The 14,760-nt window shown below is 41.0% G+C and overlaps 1 protein-coding gene across 1 annotated transcript in view; it reads right to left on the bottom strand.

The window, feature by feature from the left end:
• Positions 1–1,620: 1,620 nt before the first annotated feature.
• Positions 1,621–14,760, bottom strand: part of LOC140480233 (anterior gradient protein 3-like) — a 28,291-nt gene continuing 15,151 nt past the window's right edge. The window contains exons 5-7 of the mRNA XM_072574944.1: positions 11,328–11,391; positions 4,963–5,046; positions 1,621–1,892 (exon numbers count right to left, since the gene is read on the bottom strand). Coding sequence (XP_072431045.1) covers positions 1,843–1,892; positions 4,963–5,046; positions 11,328–11,391 — 198 coding nt within the window. The 3' untranslated portion in view covers positions 1,621–1,842. The remainder of the gene's footprint in view (positions 1,893–4,962; positions 5,047–11,327; positions 11,392–14,760) is intronic.

The following is a 14,760-nucleotide window of genomic DNA, read 5'->3' as shown; positions in this document are numbered from 1 at the left end:
TTTTTAAAAAATAGACATTTCAAAGAAGCATTTTTTTCGTTGATTATTCTAACTGGAATTTTTAGGCAATCTAACTAAATTATGGAGGGTCATATACTAAAATCATAATGCAAACATTTACATTTATTAGTAATCAGCTCCATGCTTTTTGAACATGTTCATCCAGGAGAATTAGAACAATTGAAAAGATAGTTGGTTTACTGACAGCAGTTTGTGCTGAATGACACTTTTTCGCCAAGTGTAAGATCTGGGTTTTTAGGAGGGTTTTCACAGAGATGTCCAGTAAGTTTGCTCATGGCGTCTTACCAAGCTTGTCTCATTAACCAGATCACCCCTATGGCATCCCTTCCATCTACTTTCAGCCCCATCTTACCATGTGCGATTCCCGAGTCATCTTGCCATTCCCAGTTTGGAATTAACTGGCATCCTTTGAGACAACCCCACCTTTAAAAGGCGTGTCACCCGGAAAAGCAGTGTCCATCAGGAATTATCCTGCGCAGTTTCTGACATTTGCCTGGCTCTCTCTCATTTTGGGGAAAAAGCTGCCCACAATAGGGCAGAAAGACTCAAGACAGATAGTGGGCTGCCTGGCATGCGGCACCTCACACTTCATGTGGACAGCAGACTCTGTCTATTCCGAAATTCTGAATGACTGTGTCCAAGCCTGGTATCAGATGCTGCCCTTGACTTGCTGTGCTGGTGCTCCCTGGGTGAAGGCTATCCGCTTGACTTGACTGAGGCCTGATGACAACCATGACAACTTTCCTTCTCTTGCATCTCTGCTAAACAGCATAACAAGGCAGAAACTAATATGAGCCTGGGAGCTCTGGCTGAGGGGGAGGAGTACAAAACTGCAAGGCAAAGCAATGCAAGACCGAGATGTTGCAACCATCAAGGTGGCCTCAGAGCAAGCCAATGCTATGTTAGTGAGCAAACAGCCCAGAGCCTCAGATTGGTCCAGTCCTTAAGCTGCATTCACATTCATGAGCACACAGTATCTATGCTGCACTATTACAATGATAGCTGCTGGTGCAACATTGAAGTGGAGAGGTGTAGTCTAAGTGTATTGGAGATGCACCATGATGGTGGTTCAAGACTGGCGTATATCAAATGCCAATGTCTGTAGATTTTGGGATCATGCAGCTGCTATCCAAAGAATATGCCCTGAGATGTTGGTGCTCACATCCAACATTGGGATCCTTCAAGGCAAGCAGTGAACTGAAGTTGCCAGATGCTCACTCTGATTTCTATGCCAAGAATTGACATCTAGTTTGCTTGGAGAGTTTAGGAAGACAGGACGCTGAGATAGGAGGTAGGTTGGGCAATGATTCTCCCTTAATTTGAAACTTTCCACTGCTTAGTGAAATACCTGTCATGCCAGTAAACAAAAGCACAACAAATGGGCTGAGATGCTCTTGGCATGGAGTTAGGTCTTGTTGGACATCTTATCCAATTCTGTCCTAAATCTTGTCCTATTCGACATTGCTTAGACCCCTATAAAATTCTACCTTATAAAATAGCATTATTGGAAAATAGTAATTCTGTAACTGGAAGTGGAATAATATTATTGTCTTATTGCATATTAGATATGGATAAATAATTAAATATAGAGATAATATGATAATTTAAAAATATTTATTAATTCACCATGCTATTAAATATTGATTAAATCAAGAAAAAAATCTTAATAATGCTCAAAGTTCAAACATTTCTTGCATCTTGAGTTTGGACTGTCAAGGAAGCTCTGATTAAGTAATCAAATGGAAACAAAAAATATCAAAGAGATAACAGTTCAGTGCCACTCTCTTCTGTAAAAAATACAAGTAGCTTTGCTATACTTCCTTATAGCTCTGCTGGTAACAAACGTTTCGCTCTGTTCATGCTGTTAATCACTGGAGAAACAAAAAAAAACAATAGCGATGTTGAATGATATCTGCGAACTCAATTCAGTTCAAACATCTTAGAATAAGAAATTAAAGATTTTTCTTGAACCATAAAAAATGTTATTTTGTTGTGGTTCTGTTCGCCAAGCTGGGAATTTGTGTTGCAGATGTTTTGTCCCCTGTCTAGGTGACATCCTCAGTGCTTTGGAGCCTCCTGTGAAGCGCTTCTGTGATGTTTCCTCCAGCATTTATAGTGGTTTGTCTCTGCCGTTTCCGGTTGTCAGTTCCAGCTGTCCGCTGCAGTGGCCGGTATATTGGGTCCAGGTCAATGTGTTGATAGAATCTGTGGATGAGTGCCATGCCTCTAGGAATTTCCTGGCTGTTCTCTGTTTGACTTGTCTTATAATAGTCGTGTTGTCCCAGTTGAACTCCTGTTGCTTGTCATCTGCGTGTGTGGCTACTAAGGATAACTGGTCGTGTCGTTTTGTGGCTAATTGGTGTTCATGGATGCGGATCGTTAGCTGTCTTCCTGTTTATCCTATGTAGTGTTTTGTGCAGTCCTTGCATGGGATCTTGTACACTACATTGGTTTTGCTCATGCTGGGTATTGGGTCCTTTGTTCTGGTGAGTTGTTGTCTGAGAGTGGCTGTTGGTTTGTGTGCTGTTATGAGTCCTAGTGGTCGTAGTAGTCTGGCTGTCAGTTCAGAAATGTTCTTGATGTATGGTAACATGGCTATCCTTTGGGTTGTGGCATGTCCTCATTCCATTGTCTTTCCCTTAGGCATCTGTTAATGAAATTGCGAGGGTATCCGTTTTTGGCGAATACATTGTAGAAGTGTTCTTCTTCCTCTTTTTGCAGTTCTAGTGTACTGCAGTGTGTTGTGGCTCTTTTGTGTCTTGATGCAACTTCTTTTGTGTGTGTTGGGGTGATTGCTTTTGTAGTTCAGGACTTGGTCTGTGTGTGTGGCTTTCCTGTATACCTTTGTAGTGAATTCTCCCTTCAGTGTTCTCTGTACCATCACATCTAGGAATGGAGGTGGTTGTCCTTTTCTTCCTCTCTAGTGAATCGGATTCCACAGATTCTATTAACAAACACATCGACCTGGACCCAATATATTGGCCACTGCAGCGGACAGCTGGAACTGACAACCGGAGGCAGCAGAGACAAACCACTATAAATGCCAGAGGAAACATCACAGAAGCGCTTCACAGGAGGCTCCCAAGCACTGAGGATGTCACCTAGACAGGGGACGAAGCGTCTGCAACACAAATTCCCAGCTCGGCGAACAGAACCACAACAACGAGCACCCAAGCTACAAATCTTCTCACAAACTTTGAAATGTTATTTTTGTATGACTTCTCAATTCCATATTTTTGGTATTGTGGTAATCTATTCTATGCAATGCCGCAATATTAGAGCTGAAATGACCATTTTGTAATCTTTATAGAACATTTTTCTTGTTAAGTGTTTCCCATTATCATAAGAAATAAATTAATTTTTCTGAGTGTTGCTGAAAAAAAGATGCATTTTGTGAAAGTCTTTACTTTTTCTCCCATCAGGACAGTTTTAATACAGCATGCAAGGAGAGTGTCGAATGATTCGCAAGTGGACTCTGATTGGCAGAAGTGCTGTTATCAAAATTGCAACAATTAATGCTGATTGACAGTTAATTGCCAGTCTTTGTATAAATGTAAAATCAGGCAGGTTGACTTTGATTGTTCGGGGTATTGTGAGGAGAAATGAACCAATGGCTGTCACCTATTTCGTTGAACTGAAGCAGAAGGAGTGTATGTAGATAACTTTCTGCCTTCAATAATAAAACCCTTTGCATTAACACATGTAGCTTCAGTAAGATCATGGCCAGCAGTTTACTTTAGTTCTATATGCTCACCTCATTTTCCCTCTCCTTGATTTCTCTTGTATCTAAAAAGCTATTGAACTCTAACTTGAATATACACAACGACTGAGACCACACAGCTCTCTAATTGTAGAGAATTCTTAAAAATTTACAAATGTTTTAGAGAAAAAATATTCCTTTCCTTAACTGTAATCCTTGTTCTGAGATTGTAATCATCATTTCTAGGTTAGCTCGTTGGGGGTTGCACCAATACTTAATCTGTCAGGCTCTAAATATTTGATGTTCAATGAAATCCCCTCTTGTTTGAGTAAAATCTATGGCAGATATAGTTAGTGTACTTTATGTCTCCCCTTGTAACTAAGTTATTTTGAGATTTCTGTCACTTATTTGATAACCCAGAACCAATTTGTATCATAATTCCCTAATTATTTTTCACGACAAATTATGGAATATAATTGGTTGATTTTCTTGGGAATGGATTACCTCATTACCCTAACCTATCCCCCCTCACAAGTTAAAAGTCAGCCACACCTCAATGACACAATATCTGGCTGTCCCACAGCAATAAGCTGGAGTTGGCTTTATTTGGATTCGAGTCAGGCTTCTGCTCATTGTGGATAGCGCTTAGAGCTGTGGATCCAATCTGATTGTCTGGCAGCTGTGTAGCTTTATCATGCTCCGTTCTGAAATTGATTCATGGTTGGTTTGCTAGAGTACAAAGAGACTGAAATTTCTCTTCAATCTCAGTTGGCACTCCCACAAATTGTCCCAAGGATGAAGTGAAGATGGGTAAGGGTTTCAAGTCAGATCAGAGATTTTAAGTGGCAGAGAGAGCAGATCCTGGTGATGTGTGAGTTGGAGAATGGGTTGGAATTTCATGTTTGCTAGATAAGAGGGTAAGGTTAAATCTTGGGGAGGATTGCCAGTCAAGTATACGTGAGAACTCCAACACGAGTTGGAATTATGTTTTTAAGTGCCAGTTCATTGTCTATGTGAGGTTCTCATTGTCTATGTGTGGCATGTTAACCAGCTTCAATGGGAGACACATTGGGTGGGTTGAGGTTGCATGAACTGTGTTCACTGACTCCTGATTTATTTTATGAGTCTCTGCTGTCAAAAACCCCTGTGATGAATGGCAGCATTCACCCCAACACAGTTCAAGTATTCTTGAACTGAGACAAGCATATTCAGAAATTATCACCAAAGTGCTTCACACTTACAGATTTGAATATCTTGTGGTTCATATGTGTAGAGCCGGTTTGAGTACCTCCCTGTGATATCTGCTCTCACAGTCATGGAAGGATCTGCAGCAAAGCAAAATACAGAGCAATGGAAACAGTTAATCTTCTTAATTGTGGACTGAACTGGGACAGTTTGATTATGTTGCCTATTTTTAGTGCCCCAAAAGCAAGAGATAAGCTTTGGTTAAAAATTTGAACATCAAGAAACAGTTCTGATGAAGTGTCACTCACCTGAAACGTTAACTCTGATTTCTCTTCACAGATGCTGCCAGACCTGCTGAGCTTTTCTAGCAATTTCTATTTTGATTCCTGATTTACAGCATCCGCAGTTTTTTTGGGGTTTTTTTATACATATTTTTATTGAAAATTTAACATGTTTTTACAAGTTTACAAAAGAAAACTAAAAAAAGACCCAAGTATAAACATTGATATACAGTTAAATCTTAAATAAATGATAACCAAAATCTATCAAACAAGAAAACAGAAATAACAAGAGAAAAAGAAAACAAAACTCAACTACTACTCATCTAACTTACAACTAACCAGAGTGTATGATTAAAATTCTTACATTATTCATGAGAAAAAAAAACCCAACGGATAACACATAAATTGAGCAGTGATATACATGCTCAGGATATGTTAACATCAGATCACAACAAAACCCGTTTTCATGTGGGATTCCTCTCCCAGGGGGATCTGGACCAGCCAGGTTCACCCTCTCAATTAAATAAAAGCCCCTGTAGGATGAATGAGATATCTGTATTTGTGTAATTCAAGAAGGGCCATATTTTATGGAATAATTTGTTTTTTCTCCTGGTGCACCATATTTGTAAGGAAGTCCGGGGGAGTATAGTCCATGATTATTCTGTGCCAACTTGAAAGTCCATGAGGGCCCTCAGCCACCCAGTTTACCAAAATGTTTTTTCCTGCACAGAAAGAGAGAACGGAAAATAATCTCTTCCCTGTCATAATTTCCGGCGTTCTTTATCCAATAAACGTGTCTGCTATAGGAGAGCTATGTCGGTCCTCTCTTTCTTGAGGTTTGATAATATTCTCCTCCTTTTGATTGGTGAATTACTCCCTGTGACATTCCAGGTGCACCATTTAATCGATCGATCATCCATAATCACCGGGCAAGTCCGAGACCGCCCGGGAGAAGAAACCCTTATCCAAAACATCCCGAGCATAGAGCATATAAAATTCACAAAAATAAAAGCTCTTTAATACATTCAGATCAATATAATAAAAAACTATTTCTAAATAATAAGAAAAGTATAAAACATACTTAAACGGAGATCTTCCCCCTTATTCCCAAGGGGCATCACTTCCTTTCCAAAAAACCCATCATAACCTCTCCCAATCAGTGCCCCACCCTTGACTCAGGCACCCCATGGTAGGATAAAGAACATTCAAGTATACTACTGAGCTAGAACTAACAGTGAGTACCCTATCCCCCACCCCCACCCCACCCACACCAACACCTGGATATATTTGGTAATGTTAATACCATATACGAACATATATGACTATAAAATTACAGTCTCAGCAAATAATAATTAAATATAGTAATACAAAATAACAGGGGAAAACAACTCTGCTCCCAAGGACAAAGATAAAATAGGATAAGGAAGCCACCTTCCCCCCATCTACATTAACTAGACCCCCTGGCCTATATATAAAAAAAGGGGAAAGAAAATCGCTAAGTAAAGAATAAATAAATAAAGCCTTCTTCCCACCCCCAGGAGATAATGTTAAACAGTAAGGTAATAAAAGGAAATAAAAGGGTGGTAAACCGGGGTGGGGGTAGGGCAAAACAACATCAATTAACACTTAGAATTTATCTAAGAGAGTCCAAAAGTTCTTTGGCCTTCTCTGGTGATCTGAAGTTATACACGGACCCTTCATGGCTGAAGAGTAGGATAGCTGGGTAGCGTTCGCTTCATCAAACGCCTTCCTCTTTCGGACCAGAGCTGGGGAAAAATCCTGAAATAACATAATCTTGGATCCTTTATAAGTCATGGCTTGGGGATCTTTCCCAAGATATCTGGAGGCTTCCAAGAGCATCTGCCTCACCTTATAGCTCTGCAGCCAGAACAGGACCGGGCGGGGGCGCTAGTTCAAGCCGGGCCCACGTACTGCAGCCCGGTAGGCCCATTCCACCCTTACCTGGCCTGATCCAGCCTCCAGATTTAAAAGCTGTGGAAGCCACTGTTCAAGGAACCTTGTATGCTGGCCTTCTTCTTCCCATTCGGGAAGGCCCAGTAAACGATTCTCGAGGTCGTCAATGTGATTCTCTAAGGTCTGGACTTGCTGCTCGAGAGTCCGGACCCAATCCACGGCCAATTCTGCAATGGCCTCGGAGGTCGCGGCCTTTAGCTCCGCCCCTCCAACTCGGCACTCAATTTCTTCAATGTCTCGGCCGTGCTTTTGTAGCGCGGCCGAGAATGAATTCCATCGACTTTGGGACTCTTCAATGAAAGCGTCAATCTTCACATCAAGTTTAGAGATTATTTCCATGAGGCTCGCCACCGTAGGTAAGTCCCCCGGGGCGGCTGTGGACACCTCTGCTGCAGCTGGGGAGGGTGGGGGAGGGGTTCCTGCCTGCTGAGAGTTGCAGGCTCCTTGCCCCCTAGTCATTTTTACAGGAGACTGAACTGTTTAAATTTAGTACTGAACCACTAATTACATTAAGTAAAAACGAGTTTAAATGATTTGGTGAGTGTGGTGGAGGAGGGTGGCCCACTTTACCGAAGTCTTCGGAGGAGCACTATAGACTCAGACTTGCTGAGTCGCCGCAATCTTGGATCTCCTCTTTTGATTTTTTTATAAAAATACTGTTGAGTTGTAGAGTCATAGAGTCATACGGCATGGAAACAGACCCTTCAGTCCAACTCGTCCATGCTGACAAGTTTTCCAAACCAAATTAGTCCCATTTGCCTACATTTGGCCCATATTCTTCTAAACCTTTCCTATTTATGTATCTATTCAAATGTATTTTAAATATTGTAACTGTACCTGCATCTACCACTTCCTCTGGCAGTTCATTCCACATACAAACCACCCTCTGTGTGAAAAAGTTGCTCTTCAGGTCTCTTTTAATTCTTTCTCCTCTCATCATATAATTATGCCCTCTAGTTTTGAACTTCCCAATGCTAGGGAAAGGACCTTTGCTGTTTACCTTATCTTTACCAATCATGATTTTATAAACTTCCATAAGGTCATCTCCTATGCTCCAGTGAAAAACGTCCCAGCTTATCCATCCTCTCCTTATACCTCAAACCCTGCAGTCCTGGTAAAATCCTTGTAAATAATTTCTGTACCCCCTCCAATTTAATAATACTCGTCCTACAACAGGGTGACCAGAACTGTACACAATACTGCAAAGGTCATCTCACCAATGTCCTATACAACCTCAACATGACATCCTAAACTCAATGGTCTGAGAAATGAAGGCAAGTGTGCCAAATGCCCACAAGTTACTGATGACATAGTGAAGTAATTTAGATTCCAAGACATTGCTCTGTGGAGCTTCTGAATTAATTTCCTGAGCATGAAAATGGTTGTGATTGCTTGAGGCCAAGGATTGAAGTGCTGTATGACTAAGACCTTGTACTCCAGAACTACAACAAACAAGTCAGGGGTGTGATGGAATACTCTCCACTTGCCTCCATCGGTGCAACCTAACAACACTCAACAAGCAAGAAGAAAGCAGCTTGTTTGATTAGCACACATCCACCATCTTCAACAATCACTCCCTTCATCACTTATGCCCAGTAGCAGCAGTGTATATCATCTACAAGATGCACTGCAGTAACATACCAAGATTCATTTTACAGCATCTTCAAAACTTTTGTCCATTACCATCTATCAGGACAAATGCAACAGGTGCATGGGACCACTTCCCCTCCATGCCACATATCATCCTGATTTGGAAATTTGTCATTGTTCATCCAGTGTTGTTGGGTTGAAATTTTAAACAACCTTCCTAACAGCACTATGACTGTCCCTCTACCCAAGGATAGGCATTCTATAAGACAGCTCACCACCTTCTCCAAGTAAATAAGGAATGCAAATGCAAATTAGAGTAACAAATGCTGGCCTAACCAGCAACATGCCTATCCCATGTGTGTGCATTTTTAAAAATCTAACTCCATCTCAAATGAACCTGGTTTGGTGAAGTTAAATTACTGGATCCGAACCAACAATGTGAGGTATTGCCAAAGTACATCCTATTTTTAAAATCCAATTAAGCTGAGAATTGCCCCACCAGCCTACTCTCAATTCCAAGTGACATGTTGGAAGTGACATTTATATTAGTATTATCTAGCACTTCATCATTAAGAATCTGCTCACTGATGCAAAATTTAGGTTCTGTCATTATCCCCTTGCTGCAATGTGGGTCAAAGCAATGAAAATTTCATAGCTATGGCTCCTAATGAATGTTGTAATTGTAATATCTTTGTGAAAATGTATAATTTTTGCATTATTTGCTTATAATAATATGTAATCGTATTACCACTCTCTTCCTGTTTTTATTGCTCTTTATGCGTGTCTCTATCTATTACCGCTAATCATCACTGATCCTCCTTTTAGATTTCCAATTTGCTAAAACATAAAACTTAGTGGGCGGCTTGGTGGCACAGTGGTTAGCACTGCTGCCTCACAGTGCCAGAAACCCGGGTTTAATTCCCACCTCAGGCAACTGACTGTGTGGAGTTTGCACATTCTCCCCGTGTCTGCGTGGGTTTCCTCCGGGTGCTCCGGTTTCCTCCCACAGTCCAAAAATGTGCAGGTTAGGTGAATTGGCCATGCTAAATTGCCCGTAGTGTTAGGTGTAGGGGAATAGGTCTGGGTGGGTTGTGCTTTGGTGGGTCAGTGTGGACTTGTTGGGCTGAAGGGCCTGTTTCCACACTGTAAGTAATCTAATCTAAAACCAGGTTTTCAGGTGAAATTGCAACTGAAGGAAGTTTCAGATCCTAACATGCAAAAATTCTGTATGTGTTGCCCTAAATTACATTCAGAAAATGCATGTCAGGAAATTGCTCATTCCTAGGCCATGATGTATGATCTGTTAACATTAATAGATATAGCACTGCAGTTTGGGAGTGTGTGGCTTCCTGTTATGATCACTTGACATATGCCAGGTGCAATACATTGGTATTTTCATCCAAACGATGAAAATCTGATTGCAAACTATCCATCACTGAATATACAATGGCTTTAAAATACTCTTGGGCATAGAGAGAGCAGCTATGCTGAGTTAATTAGTTAGATGTACAGTTGCTATTTTGATGAAGGGGTTCTTATGGCATCATGGTTCGTAGGACCAGGTAGCTCAGGTACAAATACTACTTTCAGGGGTATTAGAGAATATCTGACAGGTACAGCAGATGAATGATACTAAAAATCCTCACTTAACATTTTTTGTATTGTTAAGTTTTATAAAGCATTAAAAAAAACTGTTTAAATTTATTCACATTTGATTTCTAGTCCAAATTATATTGATAACACTTCTTGTAAATGTAGTACTGAGAGGGAGGGGTAAATTGGCATGTCCATGATAGAGTAGTACAGAGTAACTTAATACGATGTAAATAAACCTGGATGCAATAGCAAATCTCATTTCACTGGACATGTTGGAAGAAGAGAAGAAGTTCCATTATCAGTGGAGAAGATAGCCAGAAACGTTTGAGCCATGGGTTATAACCACAGTGAATGTCTTTCTCAAACAGCATGCTTACTATTGTCAGTAGAGTGTCTATGATCTTGCCAAAGAGTAATGGGGGAGAAATGTAGCCTCACTAAGGAAGCATGATGCATTTTGCCATTTTGTGGAACCTGTACTGCCATGAAGAGTCAAGATTGCCATATGCTTATATTTGGAAATGAATGGGGGCATTTGGTAAGTAGTTCTGAAAAAATGTCACTGGACTCAAAACCTTAACTCTGTTTTCTCTCCACAGATGTTGCCAGACCTGTTGTGTTGCTCTAGCAAATTCTGATTTTGTTTGTTTCAGATCTCCAGTAGCCGCATTTCTTTGTTTTATTATGGTAAAGTTGAACTCAGTTTTGATTTATTAGCCAGTTGCCAGATACATTTTTCCAGTATGTAAATCAACACTTGACCCCAGTTGTAGAGCCATTACAGCACAGAATCAATTGCCCTTGTTATATTTACTTTAATTTCTTTACAGATTATAAATGACAGAAAGTAAAATAAAAACCACATATTGAAACTAGTAAAAAAGCCACTGAATTATATAAATGAAGAATATCGCCAATATTCAATGGGCTGTGATGGGTTAATTCAGCATTAACTGATTAATTTACAATCGCAAACATACCTACAAATATGATGCGTGGTACATATTTGCCATCAGGTGCAAGGTTCTTGTCAGAGGTTTCGTGCTTGTTGAAAAAAACACAAGGTTATGAAACACCTAGAATTAACTCTCCATTAATTGAAAAACAAGCAAGATCAGAGCACACACTACCTTGACTTAGATCAAGTTTGCTTTTTACAACCCAGATACACTCCATAAATTAAAAGATTCCCCCAGTAATGCTGGTGGGGGAAATGAAAAGAAAAATATAATCCTTTTTTTATTTGAGGGAGGTGGATTAAACAACTGTTGTTTTTTTTCATTCCATACTTGAGGTGAGTGCTCATCCCTGTATCCCAATATTCATTCTCAAGCATAAGGTCTAATATATATCTGTGTAACCAAGGAGAAATTCATTAGAATCATGACTTGGGCAAGCATGGCAAGATTTAGAATGAGATCCAGTTAGTGTGAGTCTCTGCTGTTTATTTCACTTCACCATGACTATCTCATAGACCAAATATCTGTGCAGTATCAAATGTGCACCTCTTCAATTTGTTGATTTCAGAGGTTCTTTATGAGGTGGACAATCTACTTAAGAATATAACCTGGGAGACTTAAATAAGGAATACTCTGTTATTAAGCATGCAGAGTAATGAAAAATGTCATATGATAAATATTTTTCCTTTTTACAACATATCAATCTCAGTAGGTAAATTCACAGTAAGTGTCACTAAGGGTCTGGGGTTAGGGTGGATGTGGGCTTGGGAAAGGATTTTACTCACTCTTTGTAAAACCCTTCGGTTCATAACACACTCTTTGTTCACCCTTGCCATTTCTCAAATGTATTAATGAAGCTTTTTTTTCTATTTATATCATGGGGAATATTTGTTTCCCATCATTAATTGCCTTTGACTTGGTGAGCCAACTTCTTAACCAATTGTGGTTCATGTGGTGTATGGTATGCAGCCTGCAACACATTATTGATGAGGATGAGCACCTCACCAAGATCTTCCCAATGCCTTCACTTCTTCACTTTAAACAATCACCAAACCATAAACAGCAAACTGTCCAGCCTTTAGGACAACATCGACCACAATGCCTTACAACCCTGTTATGGCAACCATTGCAAGATATGTCAGAGTGTCGACATTGATACTGTGAATAGACATGGGGACACCACCCACCACATGCGTGACAGGTATTCATGTGATTCAGCCAATGTTGTCTATCTCATATGCTGCTGGCAAGGTATCTTGGCAAGACTATGCAGATACTACAACAATGGATAAATGGACACTGTGCAACAATCACCAGACAGAAATATTCCCTCCCAGTCGGAGAACAATTCAGCTGTTAAGGATATTTGGCCTCGGATCTTCAGGTGAACATCCTCCAAGGCTGACTTCAAGGTACACAACAATACAGATTCGCTGAGCAGAGGCTGATAAGCAAGTTCAGTACCCATGTGGACAGCCTTAACCAGGATCTGAGGTTCATGCCACCCTACAGGTGACCCCACTACACTATACACATGCATACCCACGCACTCTTACACATGATCACACTCACACAGATCCTCTCTCATACACACGCTCTCTCTCAGACACATGTACACACACACACACACCCCACACTCACACTCACGCACCCACCGTCTCACAGGAATATATTGTGTCACAGTCGTGTGCACACACACACACACACGTACACACTCTTTTCCTCAACCTCTCCTCTCTCTCACACACACACAGACAGACAGACAGACACACAGACTCTCTCTCTCTCTTTCTCTCTCTGTATTTCTCTACTTCACACGCACGTGCACGTACATATAAGTCTATGGGGTGAATTTGAATTTGCAGATACATGCACTTTCATTTAAAAAGCACACATTCTGTAGACAATCAGTCCATGTGACATTTTATAAATTCCTACTTTGGAAATAGAACCAGTTTGACTCAAGGTTGGGATACAAACAGACTCTAACCTCACACCTTTGATGCATTGTCCGAACTGAGATGTCACTTTTGTTTATAAAATCTGAAGTTATCTCAGGAATATGACTTGAAAGAGATTCTGTGATTTACATATTAGTGAATTGAAACCTGCAACCCATTCTGTGATTAAAGACTTAACAGCAATCTAGGTTTGTTCAATACATCTCATCAGTTGTATAACACTTTAATCTTGTACTATAAATTCTGTGTCCTATGATCCTGACCCACTAGTAACCTGACGAAGGAGCAGTGCTCCAAAAACTTGTACTTCCAAATGAACCTGTTGGATTATCACCTGGTGGTGTGTGATTTTAACTTTGTCATGTATGTTCACCCACAGGGGTGTTAAGGAGAGAGTTCTAGGATTTTCATCCAAAGACAATGAAGGGATTGTGATATCTTCTAAATCAGGATGGTGTGCCAGCTGGTAGGAACTCACATATGCCAGTATGACCTTCAACTGTTGCCCATGCATTTCTAGGTAGAAGTTGTGGGTTTGGAAGATTTTGCTCGTGTTTAAAAGTTGCTGCAGTGCATCTTGTGGATGGTCTACTCTGCTGTCACTGCAGGTCAACAGTAGAGTAAGTGAATGATTAAAGTGGTGAATGAGGTGCTAATTAAGTGGGCTTTTCTGAGATAATGTTGAGATTCTAGAGTGCTATTGGAAACTATCCCATCCCATGCCATCCCATCCTATCCTCTCAGGCAACTGGAGAGAATTCCACCATACTTAAATTGTGCCTTGCAGATGGTGGGCATGGGAGTTTTTAAATTGCATTTTGTGGGATGTGGGTATTGCTGGCTAGTTAGTATTTATTGCCCATCCCAAGTTGCCCTTGAGAAGCTGGTAATGAGCTGCCTTGTTGAACTGCTGTAGTCCACCTGCTGTGGGTTAACCCACAATGCCATTAAGCAGGGAATTCCAGGACCCAGTGACAGTGAAGGAATGCCGATATATTTCCAAGTCAGGATGGAGAGTGGCTTAGAGGGGAACTTGAAGGTGGTGGTGTTCCCATATATCTGGTGCCTTTGTCCTTCTAGATGGAAGTGGTCATGGGTTTGGAAGGTGCTGTCTGAGGATCTTTCATGAATATCTGCAGTACACCTTGTAGTTAGTACCCACTACTGCTACTGAGCATCAGTGGTGGAGGGAGTGGATGTTTTGTGGATGTAGTGCCAATCAAGCAGGCTACTTTGTCTAGGATGGTGTTGAATTTCTTGAGTGTTGTTAGGGCTGCAGTCCTCCAGGCAAGTGGAAGGGGGTGGTGGTGGGGGGTGGTGGTGGTGGGGGGGGGGGGGGGGGGGGTGGTGGTGGGGGGGGGGGGTGGGGGGAAGATATTCCATCACACTCCTGACTTGTGCCTTGTAGATGGTGGACAGGCTTTTGGGAGTCAGGAGGTGAGTTACTTGCCACAGTATTCCTAGCCTCTGACCTGCTGTTGTAAACACTGTGT

This window comes from Chiloscyllium punctatum, chromosome 8 (assembly GCF_047496795.1).
Source record: "Chiloscyllium punctatum isolate Juve2018m chromosome 8, sChiPun1.3, whole genome shotgun sequence".
Lineage (NCBI taxonomy): Eukaryota > Metazoa > Chordata > Chondrichthyes > Orectolobiformes > Hemiscylliidae > Chiloscyllium > Chiloscyllium punctatum.
This window is presented reverse-complemented; position numbering and strand designations above follow the sequence as displayed.